The sequence below is a fragment of the Lithobates pipiens genome, unplaced genomic scaffold (assembly GCF_037356315.1).
Source record: "Lithobates pipiens isolate NorthernLeopardFrog02 unplaced genomic scaffold, aLitPip1_a1.2 Scaffold_8, whole genome shotgun sequence".
Classification (NCBI taxonomy): domain Eukaryota; kingdom Metazoa; phylum Chordata; class Amphibia; order Anura; family Ranidae; genus Lithobates; species Lithobates pipiens.
In genome coordinates, this window is record NW_027507903.1 from 581,311,423 (window position 1) to 581,337,898 (window position 26,476).

The 26,476-nt window shown below is 45.0% G+C and overlaps 1 protein-coding gene across 2 annotated transcripts in view; it reads left to right on the forward strand.

Annotated features, from left to right (window-relative positions):
* Nucleotides 1–26,476, forward strand: part of LOC143961111 (dynein light chain Tctex-type protein 2B-like) — a 62,051-nt gene that overhangs the window by 14,025 nt on the left and 21,550 nt on the right. Inside the window, exons 2-3 of one of the 2 annotated variants that reach the window (XM_077470280.1) lie at nucleotides 12,620–12,835; nucleotides 18,189–18,293. In XM_077470280.1, the coding sequence (XP_077326406.1) occupies nucleotides 12,740–12,835; nucleotides 18,189–18,293 (201 nt within the window). In that variant the 5' untranslated portion in view covers nucleotides 12,620–12,739. The remainder of the gene's footprint in view (nucleotides 1–12,619; nucleotides 12,836–18,188; nucleotides 18,294–26,476) is intronic. The other variant, XM_077470281.1, reaches the window with a different exon arrangement.

Here is a 26,476-nt window from a genome sequence, read left to right on the forward strand (position 1 = left end):
CCGAATATTCGTTAGGGAAGGAACCGCACATGTCTAGTAACTTAAAGCGGAGCTCCACCCTAACGTGGAACTTCCGCTCATTGGAACCCTCCCCCCTCCGGCGCCACAATTGCCACCTTTCAGGGGGGAGGGGGTGCAGATACCTGTACAGTACAGGTATTTGCCACCACTTCCGGCATAGATATCCGCAGAATCTGCGGACATTTACGCCACTTCCTGCGGGTCCCCCTCTGTCTGCTGGGAAACACACGGATCCCAGAGACAGCGGGGATCATCCTTATTGCACAGCGCGACTCACGAATGCGCAGTAGGGAATCGGGAAATGAAGCCGCAAGGCTCCACTTCCTGATTCCCATACCCAAGATGGCGGCGGCAGCACCCGAGAGACGATCGAGAGATCGGCTTCGGGTGCCGACATCGCGGGCTTGCTGGGTGGGTAAGTGTCCTTATTTTAAAAGTCAGCAGCTGCAGTATTTGTAGCTGCTGACTTAAAAAAAAAAAAAAAACTCCCACTTTAATTTCCCTCCCTAAAGCCGCCATTGATGTATTGAAATTCGTCAGTTCAGCAGGCACCAGACAAACTTCGATCTTCTACGAGCAGCCTGTTGAAAATTGTTCACTCAATCAGTAAGTAGGAGGAATTCCCCCATCCACATGGTTTAATCATTTCATTTTCTTTTGTTCAACACGCTGGTTGAACAAAAGAAAATGAATCATGTAATACCCTGGGGAATATTTATAAAATAACGAAATGGTTCTCACCTATGGTTTGCTCCCATGGTTTACACAGTTTTACATTCTACAATTCCCTTGGGGCATTATGGTGCAAGGGCCACCATAACAGCATATTGTTTCCTATAAAACAACAGGTACACTTTGGTTTGGAAAGGTCTCAGCACACATTACATAAACAGTGGCAGCTCCCGATTAACAGAGCTGAGTTCTTGGTCAGGAGTGGTGCTCTATCTTTCCTCTGATCTCTTGCTGATTATCCAGGTCAAGTCTGGACAGGACTATTTGCTCTGTGCATAGTTTATCATGTGCTCTGCCAATGCCCATTCATGTTTTACATTGATTTAAGCAATATTATACAAAGCTTTATGTTTGCAAGACAAGGTCCACTTTCCAAACTTATGTTAGTGATATAATATACTGTGTTTGTGTGTGTGTGTATAATATATAAACAGTATCTCACAAAAGTGAGTACACCTCTCACATTTTTGTAAATATTTTTTTATATCTTTACATGTGACAACACTGAAGAAATTACACTTTGCTACAATGTATAGTAGTGATTGTACAGCTTGTATAACAGTGTAAATTTGCTGTCCCCTCAAAATAACTCAACACACAGCCATTAATGTCTAGACCACTGGCAACAAAAATGAGTACACCCCTAAGTGAAAATGTCCAAATTGGACCCTAAGTGTTAATATTTTGCGTGGCCACCATTATTTTCCAGCACTGCCTTAACCCTCTTGGGTATGGAGTTCACCAGAGCTTCACATGTTGCCACTGGAGTCCTCTTCCACTCCTCCATGACAACATCATGGAGCTGGTGGATGTTAGATGCCTTGCGCTCTTCCACCTTCCATTTGAGAATGCCCCACAGATGCTCAAAGGGGTTTAGGTCTGGAGACATGCTTGGCCAGTCCATCACCTTTACCTTCAGCTTCTTTAACAAGGCAGTGGTCATTTGGAGGTGTGTTTGGGGTCATTATCATGTTGGAATACTGCCCTGCGGCCCAGTCTCAGAGGGGAGGGATCATGCTCGCATAGTTGCCAACAGTCCTTATTTTCCCGGGACAATCCAGATTTTGGGACCCTCGTCCCGATCAGAGGCCATCTCGATTCAGGCTTTTGCCTTTTGTCCATGGAAAAACGCAACAAAATGGCTGCTAGCGCCGATCCGTGCAGCCAATAAATTCTCCAGCCGGGGTTAGCTGCGCAGATCGGCCCCTCCCCTCTCCACTGAACATGAGGAATGAGAAGAGATGTAGCTAGACTGCAGCCAACACTCCGTCTGCAGCCAACACTCTGCTAGGGGCACTGATTTAAGAAGCACTCCGCTGGGGGCACTGATTTAAGAGGTACTCCACTAGGGACACCTGATGTAAGAGGCACTCCGCTGGGGGCACCGATTTAGGAGGCACTCCTCTGGGGACAACTGATGTAAGAGGCACTCCGCTGGGGACACTGACTGCTGGGGACACCTGATGTAAGAGACACTCCGCTGGGGACACCTGATGTAAGAGGCACTCCACTGGAGACATTATGTAAGAGCATACTTATGTTCAGTGGAGAGAGGAGGGGCAGCCAATCAACTTCTCCCCTCTCCACTGAACACACATACGAGAAAGCCAGGAACTATAACTGCCGCGCTGCTGGAGGACACAGATCGCCCTGTAAATAGGGCTCCGCTGCTGCTGCCAGGGACACTGAAGTAAGGAGAACTCTGTTGCTGGGGGACACAGATCGCTCTGTAAGGATGGCTTAGCTGCTGCTGCCAGGGACACTGAAGTAAGGCGGGCTCTGTTGCTTGGGGACACAGATCACTCTGTAAGGAGGGCTCCGCTGCTGCCAGCTGCTGGGGACACTGAAGTTAGGGCTCTATTGCTGGGGGACACAGATCTGTAAGTAGAGCTCTGCTGCTGGGGACATCAGATGTAAAGGAGGACTCCGCTGCCAGGGACACCAGATGTAAATGAGGGCTCCACTGCTGGGAGCACAGATGTAAAGGAGGGCTCCACTGCTGGGGACACCAGATGTAAAGGAGGGCTCCGCTGCTGGGAACACCAGATGTAAATGAAGGCTCCACTGCTGGGAACACAGATGTAAAGGAGGGCTCCGCTGCTGGGGACACCAGATGTAAAGGAGGGCTCCACTGCCAGGGACACCAGATGTAAAGAAGTGCTCCATTGCCGGGGACACCAAATTTAAAGGATGGCTCCACTGCCGGGGACACCAGATGTAAAGGAAGGCTCTGCTGCTGGGGACACCAGATGTAAATGAGGGCTCCGCTGCTGGGGACACCAGATGTATAGAGGGGCTCCGCTGCCAGGGACACAGATCTGTAAGGAGGGCCTCTGCTTCTGGGGGCACCTGATGTAAGGACGGACTCTGTTGGGGGCACCTGATGTAAGGACAGACTCTGTTGGGGGCACCTGATGTAAGGACAGACTCTGCTGGGGGCACCTGATGCAAATACGGACTCTGCTGGGGGCACCTGATGGCATCTGGTGGCAGGCGATGTCGCAGGCGACACAGGGGTCCCACTGATTCTGGATTATGGTGAGTTGAATGATTTCATTATATATTACAATGTAATAATAGTAATAATGCACTTAAATCATCCTGACACCACAACAACCATGGTGCTGGGATGATTGAAGCACGAACACCAGGTGTTTGGAGTATCTTTATCTGCTGATTTGTTAAACTCTGGAATACACATTTCTATTGTGGTGAAGGATCTGGGCCTGTTGTCCCTCCATCCCTCTTTTCTTCCTTCTCTCTCCTTCCCTCCTTCTTTCCATCTTTCCTTCTTTCTCTCTTTCTCTCTCTCTCCCTCCCTCTTTTCCCCTTTCTTTCTCCATCTCTCATTCATCTCAGACTCTAGCCACCCCCCCATTTGAACCACCCAGCCCATATAAGCCATGCCCACTTTTCACGTAAACCATGCCCATTTTTCTTATTTGCTATGTTACGCCTACAAACACATGCCCCAACCCCTAATTATAAGACTCCGCCTACAGCCAAAAAAGTGTCCCTATAAATTTTTTTACAATGTTGGCAACTATGCGCTCGGCTTCAGTATGTCCCAGTACCTGTTGCCATTCATGGTTCCCTCAATGAACTGTAGCTCCCCAGTGCCGGCAGCACTCATGCAGCCCAAGACCATGACACTCCCACCACCATGCTTGACTGTAGGCAAGACACACTTGTCTTTGTATGTCTCACGTGGCTGACGCCACACACGTTTGACACCATCTGAACCAAATACGTTTATCTTGGTCTCATCAGACCACAGGACACGGTTCCAGTAATCCATGTCCAGGGTCTTGGCAATCTTCTTATAGCTTAGGCCATCTTTATGTAGAGCAACAATTCTTTTTTTCAGATCCTCAGAGAGTTCTTTGCCATGAGGTGCCATGTTGAACTTCCAGTGACCAGTATGAGAGAGTGAGAGTGATGACACCAAATTTAACACACCTGCTCCCCATTCACACCTGAGACCTTATAACACTAACGGGTCACATGACATCAGGGAGGAAAAATGGCTAATTGGGTCCAATTTGGACATTTTCACTTAGGGGTATACTCACTTTTGTTGCTAGCGGTTTATACATTAATGGCTGTGTGTTGAGTTATTCTGAGGGGACAGCAAATTTACACTGTATGTATATACACACACACACACACACACACACTTAGTCCGTAGGGTTCAATGTTGAGTTGCCCCACCCTTTGTAACTATAACAGCTTCAACTCTTCTGGAAAGGCTGTTCGCAAGGTTTAGGAGTGTGTCTATGGGAATGTTTGACCATTCTTCCAGAAGAGCATTTGTGAGGTCAGGCACTGATGTTGGATAAGAAGGCCTGGCTTGCAGTCTCTGCTCTAATTCCTCCCAAAGGTGCTCTATCTGGTTGAGGTAAGGACTCTATGCAGGCCAGTCAAGTTCCTCCACCCCAAACTCACTCATCCATGTCTTTATGGACCTTGCTTTTTTCCACTGGTGAGCAGTCATGTTAGAACAAGAAGGAGCCATCCCCAAACTGTTCCCACAAAGTTGGGAGCATGAAATTGTCCAAAATGTCTTGGTATGATGATGCCTTAAGTGTTTCCTTCACTGGAACTAAGGGGCCAAGCCCAATCCCTGAAAAACAACCCCATACCATAATCCCCCCTCCACCAAATGATTTGGACCAGTGCACAAAGCAAGGTCCAAAGCAAGTAGATCACACTGCCCAGGCACACCTGGCACACCCTGCTTTTGAGTAGGGGGCATTTACTAACTGTGTGACATGGTCGAGGTTGCAGCACGCTACTAAGGGGTTCAAGGGGTTATAGCAGGTGATGAGGAGGCGATATAACACCCTTATCACAGCCTGTAGAATGTCTAAGGAGTGACCTGAAGGCAGATTGCTAATGCTTGTGTGAAGGAGCACGAAGTGCAGACTGAAAACACTTATGTCATCTTCAGAAAAGTGATGCGTGCAAAATTATTCGGCCCCTTTACTTTCAGTGCAGCAAACTCACTCCAGAAGTTCAGCGAGGACCTCTGAATGATCCAATGTTGTCCTAAATGACTGATGGTGATAAATAGAATCCACCTGTGTGTAATCAAGTCTCTGTATAAATGCACCTGCTCTGTGATAGCCTCAGGGTTCTGTTGAAAGTGCAGAGAGCATTATGAAGACCAAGGAACACACCAGGCAGGTCCGTAATACTGTTGTGGAGAAGTTTAAAGCCGGATTTGAATACAAAAAGATTTCCCAAGCTTTAAACATCCCAAGGAGACAGCTCAGACAAGGAGAAGACTGATCAGAGATGCAGCCAAGAGGCCCATGATCACTCTGGATGAACTGCAGAGAACTACAGCTGAGGTGGGAGAGTCTGTCCATAGGACAACAATCAGTCGTACACTGCACAAATCTGGCCTTTATGGAAGAGTGGCAAGAAGAAAGACATTTCTCAAAGATATCCATAAAAAGTCTCGTCTAAAGTTTGCCATAAGCCACCTGGGAGACACACCAAACATGTGGAAGAAGGTGCTCTGGTCAGATGAAACCAAAATCAAACTTTTTGCCCACAATGCAAAACGATATGTTTGGTGTAAAAGCAACACAGCTCATCACCCTCAACACACCATCCCCACTGTCAAACATGGTGGTGGCAGCATCATGGTTTGGGCCTGCTTTTCTTCAGCAGGGACAGGGAAGATGGTTAAAATTGAGGGGAAGATGGATGCAGCCAAATACAGGACCATTCTGGATGAAAACCTGTTGGAGTCTGCAAAAGACCTGAAACTGGGACGGAGGTTTATCTTCCAACAAGACAATGATCCCAAACATACAGCAAAATCTACAAAGGAATGGTTCACAAATAAACGTATCCAGGTGTTAGAATGGCCAAGTCAAAGTCCAGACCTGAATCCAATCGAGAATCTGTGGAAAGAGCTGAAAACTGCTGTTCACAAACGCTCTCCATCCAACCTCACTGAGCTCGAGCTGTTTTGCAAGGAAGAATGGGCAAGAATTTCAGTCTCTCGATGTGCAAAACTGATAGAGACATACCCCAAGCGACTTGCAGCTGTAATCGCAGCAAAAGGTGGCTCTACAAACTATTAACGCAAGGGGGCGGAATAATTTTGCACGCCCCACTTTTCATTTTTTTATTAGTTAAAAAAGTTTCAAAAATCCAATAGATTTCGTTCCACTTCACAATTGTGTCCCACTTGTTGGTGATTCTTCACAAAAAATAAAAATTTTATATCTTTATGTTTGAAGCCTGAAATGTGGCAAAAGGTTGAAAAGTTCAAGGGGGGCGAACACTTTCGCAAGGCACTGTGTATGTATGTATATATATATATGTATGTATGTATGTATATGTGTGTATATATATATATATATATATATATATATATATATATATATATATATATATATATATATATATATATATATATATATATTCACACACACACATAAGGAATGCCTGGGAAATTTTGAAAACCAGTGGGCCTACAAGAGCTGATAGGTCACAGGGCAGAGCAAAGAACTGGGTAATAGTGGCATCTGTAGCGCACCCTGTGAGTGCATAGGGTTCAGGGATCAGGAGTAAGTAATGCACAGAGTGCAGGAGCCAGGGGTAGGTATTGCACAGGGTGCAGAAGTCAGGAGTAAGTCATGGAGTAACTATAGTCTGGAGTAAGTAATGCAGAGTGTGCAGGGGTCAGAAATAAGTAATGCACAGAATGCAGGAGTCAATATAGGTAACGCACAGAGTGCAGGGATCAGGAGTTAGTAATGCACTGAGTGTTGTAGTCAGGATAAGGTAATGCAGAGAGTGCAGGGGTCATTAGTAAATAACACACATAGTATTGGATCCAGACTGAGTAAAGCACAGAGTGTGGGGGTCAGGAGTAAGTAATGCATAGAATGCAAGAGTAGGTAACACACAGAGTGCAGGGCTCAGGAGTAAATAACACACAGAGGGAAGGAGTCAGGACTAGGTAATGCATAGAGGTAATGCTGGAGTTGGTAATGCATAGAATGCAGGAAACGTAGGGAGTGCAGGGCTCAGGAGTAAATAACACACAGAGGGAAGGAGTCAGGACTAGGTAATGCATAGAGGTAATGCTGGAGTTGGTAATGCACAGAGTGCAGAAGTAAGGAACAAGTAACACACAGAGTACTGGGGTCTGGTGCAAGTAAAGCACCTAGTGCAGGCGCCAGGAGTAAGTAATGCACATAATGCAGGAGTCAGGACTAGGTAATGCACAAAATGGAGGGGTCAGTAGTAAATAACACACAGAGTAAGAAACACACAGAGTGCAGGAGTCAGTAGAAACACACATAGTATTCGGCCCAGAGTGAGTAAAGCACAGAGTGCAGGGGGCAGGAGTAAGTAACACACAGAGTGCAGGGGTCAGGAGTAACACTATTTGGGGCTCTGGGGAGTGAGTGATGCTGTTCTAACATTGGGCTTGATGGAGAATATATGTCGTTATCTATGCATGCCATTCTAACAGTGAACCTGATGGGAAACAAACATACACCCCTAACCAATCAAATAAGAGATGCAGGAGCTAATTGGAACCCACTTCATATTTAAAGTGGCTTCTCCCATTAGCAATCAGAAGCAGACCTGATGGAGAGCTGCAACAACATAAGCAAATCATAGTCCCCTAAATTTCTGTATCTACAACTTGCAGACCTGATGGGGAGCAAACAGCCCAGTATGCTTTAAATTAATGAAGCCCTAACTCTGCCCCCCAAAATACCAGAATAATTACAACTAGAACTAACTTAAAGTCCTTTCCAGGCAGTGACAACCACATAAGTGACCCACTGATATGACTTTGTTAACAAACTGGAGAATTTACAATGAAAACTGGAGAGCTGCTAACCAAGCCAAAACCCTGCATTGCCAGGTATGTATATAAGCTGAATTGTGATTGCACCCAGTCATAGGCACCTACTATGCTAAGTAACACTTTAATGCCGCGTACTCACGATCGCACATTCCGACAGCAAAATTTGTGGGATTTGTTCCGACAGATGTTGGCTCAAACTTGTCTTGCATACACACAGTCACACAATGTTGTTGGAAATTCTGAACATCAAGAACGCGGTGACATACGACGAGCTGAGAAAATTGAAGTTCAATAGCCAGTGCGGCTCTTCTGCTTGATTCTGAGAATGCGTGGAACTTTGTGCGCTGGAATTGTGTACACACGATCGGAAATTCCAACAACAGTTCTCAAACTTTGTGTGTTAGAAATTCTGATGGAAACTATCTGATGGCGCCTACACATGGTCGGAATTTCTGACAAAAAGCTCCCATCGAACATTTTTCGTCGGAAAATCTGACCGCGTGTACGCGGCATAAAGCAGTGGTCTCCAAACTGTATAGTTTCTCCCAAGGACACCAGCGATGGGATGCAATTCTTGCCAATGACATCAATGATGGGGTACAGTTCCTCCCAATGACACCAACAATGGGGCCCAATGACACATATGATGGGGCACAATTCCTCCCAATGACACCAATGATGGAGCACATTTTCTCCCAATGACACCAAGGATGGGGCCCAATGACACATATGATGGGTACACCTCCTCCCTATGACACCAATGATGGAGCACATTTTCTCCCAATGACACCAACGATGGGGCATAATTCCTCCCAATGACACCAATGATGGGGCACAATTCCCACCAACGATGATGCACAATTCCTCCCACTAACACCAATCATGGGGGACTGCTTTCTCACACTGATGCTGGGACATTTTGTACTATGGCCAGAGTCTGGCCTCTCTAAAGTCTGAAGGACAGTAAACTGGCCCTTTGTTAACCCCCCCTGGCGGTATTCCCGAATCTGGCTCGGGGTGAAAATTCAGAACCATTAGCGGTAACCCCAAGCCAGACTTGGGATTGCATTGCTGGATCCAGGAAGAGTGTGCTTACCTTGTCCCCTGGATCCAGCGATGTCTCTCCACTCGTCCTCCGCTCGATCTATCACACACACAATAAATACAGTATAATGTAATCTTACAGATTACATTGCTGTATGTAATTATTTCACATCCCTTTTGTCCCTAGTGGTCTGTCCAGTGCCCTGCATGCAGTTTTATAATATAAAAACTGTTCTTTCTGCCTGGAAACTGGAGATTGTCCATAGCAACCAAAACCGTCCCTTTACATCAAAAGTGGTTTAAGACCAGGTAGAAAACAGCGATAATAAATTAGAATCACTCGCAGAATTGAGTGATAGCGATTTGTGGGGAGATCCGTCATCAAACACTGAAAAGTAATGACAGTGACAATTCTGCAACTGAGCAAATTTCAGTGTTTTTTATTTGATTACATTATTTAATCATTTTTATTATTATTATATTATTATTTGGTATAATTAATTATTGTTTTTTATTATATTATAATTTATAAATTTTGTTTTTCAAACTTTATTATACCCGGGATGTCTACTAGACTCTGGTTTGGACAGATTTAAGTGTGTTATTCCTAAGAATTCAGGCCTACAATATAAAATGCCAAATTTCCATGCAAAATAATTGTACCACTTTCAGCACCTAAAATCCGACATAATCATACCGCCAGGGAGGTTAAGAAAGTTTGGAGACCCCTGTTCTAAAGCATCCTTTCTCAACCTTTTTACCCCAAAGGAACCCTTGAAATAATTTGTAGGTTTCAGGGAACCCTTGAAATGTGATTCAATGGGGATCAGTAGGAAGAATGCCCCTTTGGTGATCAGTTGGAGGAAATACATTCTTGCAGTGGTGGTCAGAATGCCACAAGCAGCTAAATGTTCATTGTGTCATACCACTGGTTCTGGACTTGGAAACATGGAGGCACCATAAGATGGGAGGTCAATCAGTGATAGATCAAGGATGTCTAGAGGAACCCTAGTTGAGAATCCCTGCTCTAAAGGAAACACCTTACCTTGACAGGACTGCCTACCTCCATGTCAAGTCATCAGAATTTTAGTATGAATGTTTTTTTAAAATATACTAATGTATGTCCAGCTTAACCACCTGCTGACCATTCACAGTAAATATACTGCGAGTGGGTGGCAGGTACAGACACTGTCATGTACATGTATGTCACCGGCCTTCTTCTGGGTTTGGGCCACGCATTTGCATGCCCCTGCTAACATATGCTGTGATTTGATACAGTGAGAGTTTGGCAGCTGATTTCAGCCAATGATTTTGGCTGAAACCTGCTGATTGGCTGTGTCCAATCACAGCACAGAGTTCTGTGTGTTTACAAACACACAGAACTCTGTGTACATAGGAACAGTGATCTGGCTGTTTCTTATTCTTCATTATTACTGATCACTCTATAAGACCCCTTTCACACTGGTACCTCTCCAAGTTAGTGGTAAAGCGCAGTTTTAGCGGTGCTTTTCCATTGCTTTATCTGTGCTTTTCAGCCGTTAGCGGGGTGCTTTTAACCCCTGCTAGCAGCTGAAGAAAGGGTTAAATGTGATCGAAAAGCGCCACTGCCGAACGCTTTGCAGGCACTTCGGCAGCACTGCCCATTCATTTTAATGGGCGGGGGGGGGGGGGGGTGAAGCTGTATATACACCGTTCCTCCACCGCTCCAAAGATGCTGCTGGAAGGACTTTTTCTAACGTCTTGCAAGCGCACCGCTCCAGTGGGAAAGCACTCAGCTCTCACACTGGGGCTGCAGGGGAGGAATTTTTCATGCACTTTACAGGCACTATTCTTAGCCCTTTAACGCTTATAAAACGCCTCAGTGTGTAAGGGCTCTTATGCCGCATACACACGACCGGACTTTTCGACGGACTAGGTCCGACGGTCTTCCTGATGGACTTTTGGCGGAGGTCCGACATCTGAACGAACGGACTTGGCCACACACGACCGCCTGTTCGAAAAAGTCCATTCGTTTTGAACGTGATGACGTAAACGGGACTAAACAAGGAAGTTCAATAGCCAGTAGCCAATAGCTGCCCTTGCATCCTATCTGGTCCGTCGGACTAGCACACAGACGAACGGTTTTCCCGATAGATTTGAAACATGTTTTATTTCTAGGTCCGTCTGACTTTTGGGGAAAAAAAGTCCGCTGGACCCCACACACGATCAAATTGTCCGACGGATTCCGGTCCGCTGGACCAAGTCTGCCGGAAAGTCCGATTGTGTGTACGTGGCATAAGTGTCACTAATGACGTCCCTGTCAGTTAGTGACCTTCCCAGCCAGTGTCTGTTAGTGCCAGATTGTCTTCCACTCTATCACAGTCCCACTAGCGTCTATAGGTGTAAATTCCAGTATATATATCGGTTCCAGTTTATAGACGCTATAAATTTCACACAAGCCAATTAATATACACTTATGCCGCATACAAACGATCGGAATTTCGGCCAGAAAAAAAGCTTTTCATCGGAAAATGCGACCGTGTGTATGCTCCATCGGAATTTAGCTGGCCGAATTCCCGCCAGCAAAAATTTGAGAGCATGTTCTCAATTTTTCCGATGGAAAAACTTTCTATCGGAAAATCTATACAATTCAAAAACTCATGCAGGCTCAGGTTCAACTACAAGATGGAAGCTATTGGCTACTGGGTGTTGAACTTCCTTTTTCTAGTCCTGTCATACGTGTTGTACATCACCGCGTTCTTGACGGTCGGAATTTGGTGTGACCGTGTGTATGCAAGACAGCTTGAGTGAAATCCCGTCGGGAAAACCATCAGAGCTTTTTCCGACCAAAATTCCGATTGTGTATACGCGGCATTACTGGGATATTTTTTTTTTATACCAAAGATATACATTTTGGACTAAATTTACAAAGAAATTTGATTTTCTTTTTTTTTCCTTTTTTAGTTAGATATGTTTTTTAACATAAAGTATAAACTTTTTTTTCAAAATTTTCGGTCTTTTTTGCTTATATAATAAAAATAAAAAACCCAGTGGTTATAAAATACCATCAAAAGAAATCTCTGTGTGAAAAAAAGTTATATAAATTTCATTTGCGTACAGTGTTGCATGACTGCGTAATTGCCAGTTAAAGTAGCGCAGTGCCGAATAGCATTGTTTTGTCACTTTTATTGGTGGCGGTGGGAGAAGGGGGGGGGGGGATCCACTTTAATAACTGCACTAATATTATATCAGTTTTTTAATGGACACGACCTTTATAATTGACACCTTTTCCCTTGGACAGGAAGCTCGTGATTTCCTAAGCTCCTTATGCTAATGAAAGGCATCGTTCACACTACCAAGGCGCCTGTGTTTGCTACTGGGATTTCCCCTGTGTACTAAACACACCTATGTGGGTGCCACAGTTCTGCACTGTATTTATTGACAGAAAGGATTAGTTGTCAGAGTACAAGTGACACATGACAAATGTGCCTCCTTCAGGTATAAACAAAGATCAGTCGCTGGAGCCGTTGAGAAGCTTATATACTAACAGCCGGCGCCACCAGACAGAGATCGGTCCCCCACCAGTGCACAGCAGCGTCCCAGGAACCAGCGACCACCATGACGACCTCCAAGCCTGAAGGGAAGAGGTCCTCTGTGGCCAGCGTCAGATTGGGAGCCAATGGAGAACCTGCAGACAAGCCACTCCAGAAAATGGTAAGACGGTCCCTTTATCTGAAATGTGACTCTGACAGCAGTGCCAACAACGTCTTCTCACACTGCTGTGTTGAAGGAAAAAAAAACGCATCAAAAATGCACATATGTTTTTTGCTGCATTTTTTGTGTGTTTTCCGGGTGCCGATTACCCAGCATACACCTGTGAAACTTGGACATGTGACTCACGCAGGTGCGTTTTTGTCGCATTTTCTATTTATTTCAATATGGGGGGGCTGCATTTTTTTTGGTGCGGTTTTGAAAACCACACCAAAGATGCAGCATGCAGGATTTTTTAAAATGCACCAGACCCTCAGCAAAGTGGTGTCAGGAGTCCCAAAGGAATTAAAGGGATTGCATTTTTGTTGCGTTTTTAAAAACGTAGCAAAAATGCATCAGTGGAAAAGCAGCCCTAATCAGCAAATGTGAAGTTAGATGTTGTGGCTAATCTCCATGTGCAGGCCCGTAATCTCCATGCGGGGTCGCTGAACGCATAGAGTTCTACAGGGTTTTTTTTTTTTTTTGTGAAGCACATGATAAGAGCCGGAGGTTCTAATTGGCTTCAAAAAGGTTGGGATCGGAGCGCAGAGCACAGCGCCCCGAGCCCACTGACTTGTGACATTAGTGAATCAACATGCAATACTGTCTTTCTGCTTTTACTCCCGGCCAATCAGGAGAGGACGGGGGTTCTAGGACCGGATTGGCCGGGAGGAGAAGCGACCATATTTGCCGGGGAAGCGACCAAGATAAGGTAAATTTGGGGCTGCCGGGTTTGCGACAGGGCGAGCGGGCGGGGTGGGGTAGGTGGATAGGGGGTTTGTTTGCCACCCCCCTCAAAAAAATGGAGCACCAACCACCGCTGCTGCTTTCTATCATCCAATTATATGCAAGCAAAAAACCTTTTTCTTTAATTTTACTTGCACCTGATTGGGTATTTCTTTGCGAAGTTAAAGGGACACAAAGCAATATCCTCATTTTCCAAAAATGATCTAACCACATTCAATTAGGTAAGACAAAAATCTCCTTGCCAAGTGACCATGCTCTCCTCCTTTAGTAAATCAGCCACATTGCGGTCGGTAAATGTTAGGAAACCTATAAGAGAGAACTGGCGTAAGCTGCAAAGGTTGACCAGCCCTTCTGACAATGCCCATTGCCTGGCTGTCCCACTGATTCAAAGCTCAAGGGTCAAGAGTTATTTATTATAAGTATTTATATAGAACAGACAAATGACATTCCCAAATTGATCAGTCCCTTCCTCCAAGGAATTTAAAGTCTAAGGTCCCTACCTCACATGCACTCTTTAGAGTGTGGCAGTGGCGACTGGTGCTCCATTTTTTTTTTGGGGGGGGGGGGTTTGGGCAAACAAAAATCCCCATTGGAATCCATATGTCCAGTCCATGTGTCCAGCGTCTGCCTGTAGATTAGGGACTGGAAGCATGGATTGGGGGGAGCGCCCAATATAAATGGAGTGTGGGAAGAAACCCACGCAAGCACAGGGACAACATGCAAACTCCATGCAGCTAGTGTCCTGGTTGGGACACAAACCAAAACCCCAATGCCGCAATGCAGATATTCTAACCACTATGCTACATCTAACTGTATTCCAGCATGCTTGTTCCAGATAAGGTTAAACAGTACTGATCCCAGAGACAGCCAGGCAACTAGTATTTTTAGAAGAAGGTCAGCGATGGGAACTTCCATCTGTACAGGTTTTCTTTAGCGTGGAGGTTGCATGAAATGTGTGGTCCACTTCTTAGTTAGATGCTCACTCTTTCATGCAAAAAAATGCAAAAAAAAACGCATTATGAGAAATTTTAAAATATACTGACGTCATGCCATGGGATCCCAGGGACACTGAGGATTCCAAATCTCATGAGAAGATTCCTCCCACAGTGCGGGTCTACGGAGTAAGAAACTTTGAAATTTGATGCAAGGTAGCCAATAGCAGCATTGGTTCTGCAGTGAATGTGCAGCAAATGTTCAAACAGATCGTCTACTTATCATCCTTATTATTTCCAACTAAAAGACAAAGGAATGGCAAACATTAAAGTGGTTGTTAAGCCACTCTAACCTATATACACCATCAGCACTGTTTCCTATTGCCGACTCCCCCTCTGTGTGTGATTTCTAAAAATAAATGCTGCAAATACCTAATTTTACTGCCGAGATTGCGATCACATGACCAGCCAGCTTTCTCCTTTCCTGATGCAGTGGGCGGGGCTGAGATTCCTCTGCTGATGTCAGTCTGGAGGGGAGAGCTGGCTGGTCATGTGATCGCAATATCGGCTCTTAAATGAGGTATTACAGCATTTGTATTTATAAATTATTCATAGAGGGAGACACTGCGATAGGAGGCAGTGCTGATGGTGTATACAGGTTAGTGTTATGAGAGCAGCGGGGAGGGGCGGCTCACACACAGACAGAGAGGGGAGGGGGAGGAGGACACAGGAGCAGAGAGGAGAGCAGATAGCAGGTTGCTGATGACAAAACTGACCACGTTGTCAGGGCTCAGCAGCCATGATACACTGTGGTCAGTTTATAGAGGGGTGGGGAGAAACTGGCAGGATCAACTAGGTTATTTAGGTGTTACAGGGGGCCAAATGACACAGGACAAGCACTATGTCATATAACATGCTTTATTTTATTTTTTTATTTTTGGGGGGGGGGGGGGGGGTTAACAAATGCTTTAAACTGCAAATACCATGGAGAGTAAATTGTATGGCTGGTAAATTGGGTGGGTAGATGAGCCCCTCCCACAGCTCTGCTCTCAAATCTCTGCACAGGCCGCTATGTACAGCACATGATGATGATGTCACTGCTCCTTTTACAAGATAATATCCGGGTTTGCAACCACATTTGGTGCACACAACGTGGGATTATATTCTTTGTGGCTATTGAAGAGTATATTTTGTACCGGGCTGGGACTGATGTGAGTGTACAGTTTGTAAAGCGCTTTATAAATTGTTAGCCCTTTATGATTACCTGTAATAAATAAACCCCTGTCAGGTTTATATTTGCCGTCTGTGTCCTGAATTTCTTTTCAATTACTTTCAACAGGAAGTGAGCAGAAATCCATTTTCCATTAGAACAGGTGTCCCTATAGGAAGACTTGTTATGTCAAACTTTCTAAACAAAGGGCCAGCTTACTGTGATTCAGACTTTAGGGGGCCAGAGGAAGTAGAAAATGTCCTGCCATTAATGGGATTAAACAATGTCCCATCTTCAGTATTAGCGGTAATATTACTGCCCCATTGTTGTCGTCAGTGGGAGGAGTAGTGCCTCATTATTGGTAGTGGGAGGAGTAGTGCCCCATCATTGATATCAGTGGGAGGAATAGTGCCCCATCATTCGTAGTGGGAGGAATAGTGCCCCATCATTTGTAGTGGGAGGAATAGTGCACCGTTATTTGTATTATTGGGAGAAATAGTGCCCCATTATTGGTTTCAGTGGGAGGAATAGTGCCCCATTATTGATAACAGTGGGAGAAATAGTGCCCATGATTGGTATCAGTGGGAGGAATAGTGCCCCATGATTGGTATCAGTGGGAGAAATAGTGCCCCATGATTGGTATCAGTGAGAGGAATACTGCCCCATGATTGGTATCAGTGAGAGGAATACTGCCCCATGATTGGTATCAGTGGGAGGAATAGTGCCCCATTATTGATAACAGTGGGAGAAATTGTGCCCCATGGTTGGTATCAGTGGGAGGAATAGTGCCCCATGATTGGTATCAGAGGAAGGAATAGTGCCCCATTATTGGTATCAGAGGAAGGAATAGTGCCCCATTATTGGTATCAGTGGGAGCAATAGCGCCCCATCATTGGTATCAGTGGGAGGAATAGTGCCCCATTGTTAATATTAGTGGGAGGAATAGTGCCCCATCATTGGTATCAGTGGGAAGAATAGCGCCCCATCAATGGTATCAGTGGGAGGAGTAGTGCTCCATCATTGGTGCCAATGGAAAGAATAGTGTCCCATCTTTGGTATCAGTGGGAAGAGTAGTGCCCCATTATTGGTACCCATAGAAGGAACAGTGTCCCATCATTTGTAATGGGAGGAATAGTGCCCCATCATTGATATCAGTGGAAGGAATAGTGCCCCATTATTGGTAGTGGGAGGAAGAGTGCCAATCATTGGTTTTAGTGGGAGGAATATTGCCCCATGATTTGTATCAGTGGGAGGAATAGTGCCCCATCATTTGGTATCAGTGTGGGAATATTGACCCATTATTAGTATCAGTGGGAGGAATTGTGCCCCATTATTGGTATTAGTGGGAGGAATAGTGCCCCATTATTGGTATTAGTGGAAGGAATTGATATCAGAGAGAGGAATGGTGCCCCATTATTGGGAATATTGGTGGGAGGAATAGTGCTCCTTTGTTGGTATCAGTGGGAGGAACCCTGCTCCATTATTGGTACCAGTGGGAGGAATAGTGCCCCATCATTGGTGCCAATGGAAGTTATGGTGCCCCACCATTGGTATTAGTGGAAGAACTAGTGCCCCATTATTGATATCAGTGGAAGGAATAGTGCCCCATGATTGAAATCAGTGGGAGGAATAATGACCCATCATTGATATCAGTGGGAAGAATAGTGCTCCATTACGGGTGTTAGTGGGAGGAAAATTGCCCCATTATTGGTTTGTGTTAGAGGACTAGTGCCCCATTATTGGTATCAGTGGGAGGTATAGTGCCCCATTATTGGTATCAGTGGGAGAAATAGTGCCGGATCAGTGGGAGGCATAGTGCCCCATCATTTGTATCAGTGGGAGGAATAGTGGCCCATTATTGGTGTTAGTGGGAAGAATAATGCCCCATTATTGGTGTTAGTGGGAAGAATAATGCCCCATTATTGGTATGAGTTAGAGTAATACTGCCCCATCAGTGGTATCAGTAGAAGGAATAGCGCCTCCTATCAGTGGGAAGAATAGCGCCTCCTATCAGTGGGAGGAATTGTTCTCCTTTGTTGGTATCAGTGGGAGGAATAGCGCCCCATTATTGGTATGAGTTAGAGGAATTATGCCCCACAGTTGGTATCAGTAGAAGGAATAGCGCCTCCTATCAGTGGGAGGAATAGTGCCCCATGGGCTGGATAAAGGTGGGCAGTTTGGAGACCACTGTCCTATGCTAATGTGACATCCATATAATTTGATAAAATGGAAGGGTGAATTTCCCCACCAGGGACATAGACAGCAATCAAATACAGCCAGAGGTTTTCTTGTCTGTATTAAAAGTCAAAAAGCCTACAATAAAAAACAGACAGCGGATCTATCAAAAAAATCATGGTGGTGGGGGGTTACACTTCAATGATCTGTATACTTCTATACATCCATCTTGACAGTCTGTTTGTGTTGGCAGGCTTTGTTCCGGAAGGCCCCCCTGGGCAATGTGTCCATCACTAACCAGAACTCCTGGAGTATAGCGGGTCTTCTGGCTGCCCAGAGGATGACGAAGAACCTGAAGGTACGTTCCTAACAATTGTCTGTATTATCAGCATGGTGGGGATTGGGAGCAGAGAGCTATATATAGAGGCTACAGAAATAGTACCCTACAGAACAGGGCAGATGTGAGCATACACAGGAGAAGATCACCAAATCACAACTTCAGTCTTTTACATTCTCCAACTATTGGAAGATTTAGGAGAAAGGAGACCGGCCTGCTATGGCTGATCAATCAATCATATCATGGAATATATACACTCACTGGCCACTTTATTAGGTACACCTGTTCAATTACTTGGTAACACAAATTGCTAATCAGCCAATCAAATGGCAGTAACCCAATGCATTTAGGCATCTTGACTCGGTGAAGACGACTTGCTGAAGTTCAAACCGAGCATCAGAATGGGGAAGAAAGGGGATTTAAGTGACTTTGAACATGGCATGGTTGTTGGTGCCAGACGGGCTGGTCTGAGTATTTCAAAAACTGCTGATCTGCTGGGATTTTTACAGACAACCATCTCTCGGGTTTACAGAGAATGGTCTGAAAAAGAGAAAATATCCAGTGAGCGGCAGTTGTGTGGACGAAAATGCCTTGTTGATGTCAGAGGTCAGAGGAGAATGGGCTAGAAAGGCAATAGTAACTCAAATAACCTTTAGTTACAACCAAGATATGCAGAATATGCAGAATACCATCTCTGAATGCACAACACATCAAACCTTGCAGCTGGGCTACAGCAGCAGAAGGCCACACCGAGTGCCACTCCTGTCAGCTAAGAACAGGAAACTGAGGCTACAAGTCACACAGACTCGCCCAAATTGGACAATAGAAGATTGGAAAGACGTTGCCTGGTCTGATAAGTCTCAATTTCAGCTGCAACATTCAGATGGTGGGGGTCAGAATTTGGCGTAAACAACATGAAAACATGGATCCATCCTGCCTTGTATCACCAATTCAGACTGGTGGTGGTGTAATGGTGTGGGGGATATTTTCTTGGCACACTTTGGGCCCCTTAGTACCAATTGAGCATTGTTAAAACACCATGGCCTACCTGAGTATTGTTGCTGACCATGTCCATCCCTTTATGACTACAGTGTTCCCATCTTCTGATGGCTCCTTCCAGCAGGATAATGCGCCATGTCACAAACATCAAATCATCTCACCACTGGACAATGAGGTCACTGTACTCCAATGGCCTCCACACTCACCGGATCTCATCCAATAGACTAGAGCACTTTTGGGATGTAGTAGAATGGGAGATTTGCATAATGCAGCCACTGTGTGATGCTGTCATGTCAGTATGGACCAAAACCTCTGAGGAATGTTTCAACACCTTGTTGCGTCTATTCCACGAAGAACACTGCAAACGATCTGTAGTTTTATCGTCCCCCAACCCCTCCGTTTACCCGAAAAGGCAGCAGCTGGGGGTACACATGACACAGCAATGACAGAAATGATACCCCCGGTTATGTTCAGTGTTTGGTTGATTGCAACTAATTCAAGTGATTGAGGCCAGTTTGCAGCATGCTTTTGTGGCACAGCGGTGCAGCATTTAGGAGGCCAAAACGGGCAGTGAGGAGGCGAGATAGCTGCTCTTCACTGCCCGTCCAATGCCTCTGAAAAGCAATCCAAGCAGGGATCGGCTTTCCAAGGGAGCGCCAGTTCTTGCCACTAGTGTATACAAGCCCTATGTCATGCTAGGACACAGTAATGACATAGAGACTGGTGTGAGGAACCTGGGCAGAGGACCAGGCAACCAATACACCTAAAAGTGTGAAGTGTGCTAAACGTTCTTCAAAGGCCCCATTTTCCCTAGCTGTGTAGGGCACCAACAACAAAACTAGAGATCCTGGAGTGCATGGGCTCCACAGAACCGGAATTGATGTCATACCTGGGGGGTTGCAGTGTGGGGAACGTGGCTGCAGGTTTCGGAGCATAACTATCCTTTTTCAAGCCTCTTATCCTTATACAATCTCATGGGTTGCCACTTGTGATTTTTAATGAAGTATTTTCCTATATACAGCACTTAGTTGGCGCCCTCTGTTGTTTCCTTTAAAGCGGGAGTCCACCGGGACTCCGCATTTTTTTATTTTTTTTTTAAAAGCCAGCAGCTACAAATACTGCAGCTGCTGACTTTTAAAATAGTGACACTTACCTGTCCAGCGCGCCCGCTGTCGGCACCCGAAGCCGATCTCTAGATCGACACTCGAGTGCTGCCGCCGCCATCTTGGGTATGGGAATCAGGAAATGGAGCCTTTCGGCTTCATTTCCCGGTTCCCTACTGCGCATGCGCGAGCCGCGCTGCGCAATGAGGATGGTCCCCGCTGCCTCTGGGATCTGTGTGTTTCCCAGCAGGCAGCGGGGCACTTGCGGGAAGGGGCGGGCACTTGCGGAAAGGGGCGTAAGTTACGCCCCTTTCCGCAGAGAGCTATCCCGGAAGTGGGTGCAGTTACCTGGATTATCCAGGTAACTGCACCCCCCTCCCCCCTGAAAGGTGCTGATTGTGGCACCGGAGGGGGGGAGGGATCCGATGAGCGGAAGGTCCACTTTAGGGTGGACCTCCGCTTTAAAGATATAATGATATTGTGTTTTTAATTTAGAAGAGAAGACTACTCACAGTTCTCACCGACCGAAATATCTAATGTATAATTGATATTTGAATGCTTATGATGTATGTTGTATTAGAGGTCATTCAGTATAGGGTACAGGTTGGGACTCATTCTCTCCATTTTTACCCAGGATACCAGTCATGTTTCACCATCACATACATTTATATTAGGGCTGTGGAAATTAAAGATTAATTCCTCGATTAATAATTTTTTTGCTTAATCAAAATTCTTTTGATCGGTACTCACCTCTCCACCGGCTTTCGAGTCTTCAGGGAGTTCCGTCGGAAATCCGGTGATGTCACGGACATCAACGTCACTAGACTCCTCCCCCCTTCCCCAAGTGCCTCCATCTGCTAACGAAGGGAAGGGGGAGGAGTCCAGTGACATTGAAGTTCTGATTGAACGTACCGCGTACGGGGTGGAGCTACGCACGACGTCATCCGCTGCTGCCCTACGGAACTAACACGATTGTCGGCTTTACATGCTGTGCTTTTATCATCTTTATGTGAGTAGTTTGTGTTTGAACACGAAAATTAAATCTTATACTTAAGCGGTGAGCACTTCGATCTTTTCTTTCTACCCATGACCTGGCGTCCTTGCTGAGATCTAAGGAGACGTGAGAGAAGTTTATGGTCCGTGTTAACCCTTTTGATACCCGCTTGCATGACCACCTGTTTCCACAGGGGTCCATGCCATAAGATGAGAGTGATTAGTTAGACCGGAGGTGGAGGGATTGTCACGCTACTGTGGGAAAAAAAATGACTACAGTTTGAATTTAAAACTTATTTGTGTGAACTGTGAAGTTAAGTCATGGATTGTGGAAACGAACTAGTGTCGGGTGATTGTATATATTGTATACCACATTTACCACTGACTAATGCAGAGTTGCAATGCAAGGAGATCAGCTAAAAGTAGTTGGATCTGTATGTGCGTTATAATTAATCGAAATTAGTTGATTAGTCGATTAATCGATTTAAAAAAACGATTAATCGAACACGAAAATTTTAATCAGTAACAGCCCTAGTTTATATATGTTATTATTGTCTGCCACTCTACATTTCTATGAGCATTTTATCCTCCGGCACACAGCAAAATGTTAACAATCTCTTCTGATTTTTTTCTCTTCGCTCGAGCGTTTCAACATATAATTGGATTCTGTTGACAGATATCTGCATATAATCCCTAAAGCCATGCAAAATGTATCACCAGTTATCATGTCCTGATGTGTTTTCCAACAATACATCGCTTATCACCAGCACACCAAAGCCTTCCTTAATCAGACTTTATTGGAAAGTCACCAGAAGAAGCAACATTTCGCAGCCCGGCAGGATCACCTTTGTTAGGCAGGCAGCCAGTGGCGGTGCGTCCATAAGGGCGCATGGGCGCCCCCCTTCTCTCCTGCCACCCCCTCTATCACCAATAGATAGATTCATGCATTGCATGAATCTATCTATGGCCACCGCTGCCACCCCCTATTCAGGTGCCCAGCCCCTTTTCGGGCGCCTGAATACAGCGGCAGGGGGTGTTTTTGAAGAACCTGATTAGAGCCATAGGACCTAATAGGCATAGGGTTTCCGCTTCATCCCTTTAAAATTGAACGCATATTAATTACACAGGTTCTGTGGCTCACTAAGGTAGTAATTAAACTTACTCGGTGACTTATATGCATTAAATTAGCCTCAGAACCTGTGTAATTCATATAAGTTCGGGTTTAAAGGGATAAGGTGGCAACCCTAAATAGGTGTCAAAAAACGTGACCTGAGAGCGACCACTCAGCTGTGTTAGAAAAGCAAACGAATATTCAGTTTCCTAACACTAAACCGCCTCTCCGCCAATCAGGTGCTTGGGTCTGTTACCTGTCACCTGATTGGCTGAAACAACAGGCGCCGCTAGTGGATGCCTATCAGGAATACAAGACGGGAGATGAGGACGGCAGGAGACACATGAAGGAACCCGTTTTTCGCTGTCATCTGCTGCCTCACCAAGACAGGGTAAGTGCCTGGCAGACCGCGAGTGGGTGGAGGTCACACTGGGGGCATTCAAGGGCACACTGGCAGCATTTAATGGGCACACTGGCAGCATTTGATGGGCAAATTGGCAGCATATGATGGGCACACTGGCAGCATTTGATGGGTACACTGGCAGCATATGATGACACAGTGGCAGCATTTAATGGGCACAGTGTCAGCGTTTGGCACAGTGGCTGCAATTGATGGCACAGTGGCAGCATTTAAGGGCACATTGGCAGCGTTTGATGGCACAGTGGCAGCATTTGAGGGCACAGTGGCTGCAATTGTTGATTTTGTTTTTTTTTATATGAGCACCAGCCGACACTGCAGGCAGCTGTTACTCACTGTCAGTCTCCAGTTCCCCTGGACTTGATTTATCAAGCAGAGATAGCATTAAAAAATAAACTCTTAAGCAATATGATAATAAAGCTTAAGAGGACACTTAGCATTCCCGATACTGCAGCTTTGATGAATCAGGCCTTAAGTGCTTTGCACATGGGCAGAAGAGGTACATCTTTACCTTGGTGCTGAAGATGACATAAGTGTTTTCAGTCTGCACTTCGGGCTCCTTCACACAAGCTTTAGCAATCTGCCTTCAGATCACTCCTTAAACAACATTCTACAGGCTGTGATAAGGGTGTTATATCGCCTCCTCATCGCCTGCTATAACCCCTTAAACCCCTTAGTAGTGTGCTGCAACCACGACCATGTCACACAGTTAGTAAATGCCCCCTACTCAAAAGCAGGGTGTGCCAGGTGTGCCTGGGCAGTGTGATCTACTTGCTTTGGACCTTGCTTTGTGCACTGGTCCAAATCATTTGGTGGAGGGGGGATTATGGTGTGGGGCTGTTCTTCAGGGGTTGGGCTTGGCCCCTTATTTCCACTGAAGGGAACACTTAAGGCATCAGCATACCAAGACATTTTGGACAATTTCATGCTCCAAAACTTTGTGGGAACAGTTTTGGGATGGCCCCTTCTTGTTCCAACATGACTGCACACCAGTGCACAAAGCAAGGTCCATAAAGACATGGATGAGTGAGTTTGGGGTGGAGGAACTTGGCTGGCCTGCACAGAGTCCTTACCTCAACCAGATAGAGCACCTTTGGGAGGAATTAGAGCAGAGACTGCAAGCCAGGCCTTCTTATCCAACATCAGTGAGTGACCTCACAAATTTGCTTCTGGAAGAATGGTCAAACACTCCCATAGACACACTCCTAAACCTTGCGGACAGCCTTTCCAGAAGAGTTGAAGCTGTTATAGTTACAAAGGGTGGACCAACTCAACATTGAACCCTACGGACTAAGACTGAGATGCCATTAAAGCTTGTGTGTGTGTGTGTGTGTGTGTGTGTGTGTGTGTGTGTGTGTGTGTGTGTGTGTGTGTGTATATATATATATATATATATATATATATATATATATATATAAAAAAATAAAAAGGCAGGTGTCCCAATACTTTTGATGATATAGTGTGCGTGCGTGCGTGCGTGCGTGCGTGCGTGCGTGCGTGCGTGCGTGCGTGCGTGTATATATATATATATATATTATAGAGTTGCAATAAAAAGTATGTGAACCCTTTTGAAATGATATTGATTTCTGTTCAAATTGATCATAAAATGTGATCTGATCTTCATCTAAGTCACAACAATAGACAATCACAGTCTGTTTAAACGAATAACATACAAAGAATTGAATGCTACCATGTTTTTATTGAACACACCATGTAAACATTCACAGTGCAGGTGTAAAAAGTATGTGAACCCTTGGATTTAATAACTGGTTGAACCTCCTTTGGCAGCAATAACTTCAACCAAACGTTTCCTGTAGTTGCAGATCAGACGTGCACAACGGTCAGGAGTAATTATTGACCATTCTTCTTTACAGAACTGTTTCAGTTCAGCAATATTCTTGGGATGTCTGGTGTGAATCACTTTCTTGAGGTCATGCCACAGCATCTCAATTGGGTTGTGGTTAGGAGTCTGACTGGGCCACTCTAGAAGGTGTATTTTCTTCTGTTTAAGCCATTCTGTTGTTGATTTACTTCTATGCTTTGGGTTGTTGTCCTGTTGCAACACCCATCTTCTGTTGAGCTTCAGCTGGTGGACAGATGGCCTTAAGTTCTCCTGCAAAATGTCTTGACAAACTTGGGAATTCATTTTTCCTTTGATGACAGAAATCTGTCCAGTCTCTACGCAGCAAAGCAGCCCCAAACCATGATGCCCCCACCACCATACTTCACAGTTGGGATGAGGTTTTGATGTTGGTGTGCTGTGCCTCTTTTTCTCCACCATAGTGTTGTGTGTTTCTTTCAAACAACTCAACTTTGGTTTCATCTGTCCACAGAATATTTTGCCAGCACTGCTGTGGAACATCCTGGTGCTCTTGTGCAAACTGTAAACGTGCAGCAATGTTTTTTTGGACAGCAATGGCTTCCTCTGTGGTATCCTCCCATGAAATTCATTCTTGTTTAGTGTTTTACATATCGTAGATTTGCTAACAGGGATGTTAGCATATGCCAGAGACTTTTGTAAGTCTTTAGCTGACACTCTAGGATTCTTCTTCATTTCATTGAGGAGTCTGCTCTGGGCTCTTGCGGTCATCTTTACAGGACACCCACTCCTAGGGAGAGTAGCAGCAGTGCTGAACTTTCTCTATTTATAAACAATTTGTCTTACCGTGGACTGATGAAAGCTTTTGGAGATACTTTTATAACCCTTTCCAGCTTTATGCAAGTCAACAATTCTTTTTTTTTTTTTTTTTTTTATGCCACCTCAGTGAGTTTATGCCGGAGACTTAATTCACCTTGCAGCTCATTTATATCTCCTCTCAATTCCACATCATCGTGGCAACAATTCTTAATCATAGGTCTTCTGAGAGCTCCTTTGTGCGAGGTATCATTCACATCAGGCAATGCTTCTTGTGAAAAGCAAACCCAGAACCGGTGTGTGTTTTTTATAGGGCAGGGCAGCTGTAACCAACACCTCCAATCTCATCTCATTGATTGGACTCCAGTTGGCTGACACCTCACTCCAATTAGCTCTTGGAGATCTCATTAGTCTAGGGGTTCACATACTTTTTCCACCTGCACTGTGAATGTTTACATGGTGTGTTCAATAAAAACATGGTAACATTTAATTATTTCACCCTCCCTCCTAGATTGTAAGCTCTAACGAGCAGGGCCCTCTGATTCCCTTTGTCTTAAATTGTATTGTATTGTATTGTATTGTAATGTCTACCCCAACATTGTAAAGCGATGCGTAAACTGTCGGCGCTATATAAATCCTGTATAATAATAATAATTATTATTATTATTTGTGTGTTATTAGTTTAAGCAGACTGTGATTGTCTATTGTTGTGACTTAGATGAAGATCAGATCACATTTTATGACCAATTTGTGAAGAAATCCATATCGTTCCAAAAGGAAATATATATATATATATATATATATATATATATATATATACATACATATACATACATACTGTACATATACATACCTCCCGACTTTTTGAGATGTGAATGAGGGACACCTATCAGCAAAAGTATGCAGGCATAGGACACACCCCCTTGCCACACTCCCTTAAAGGGG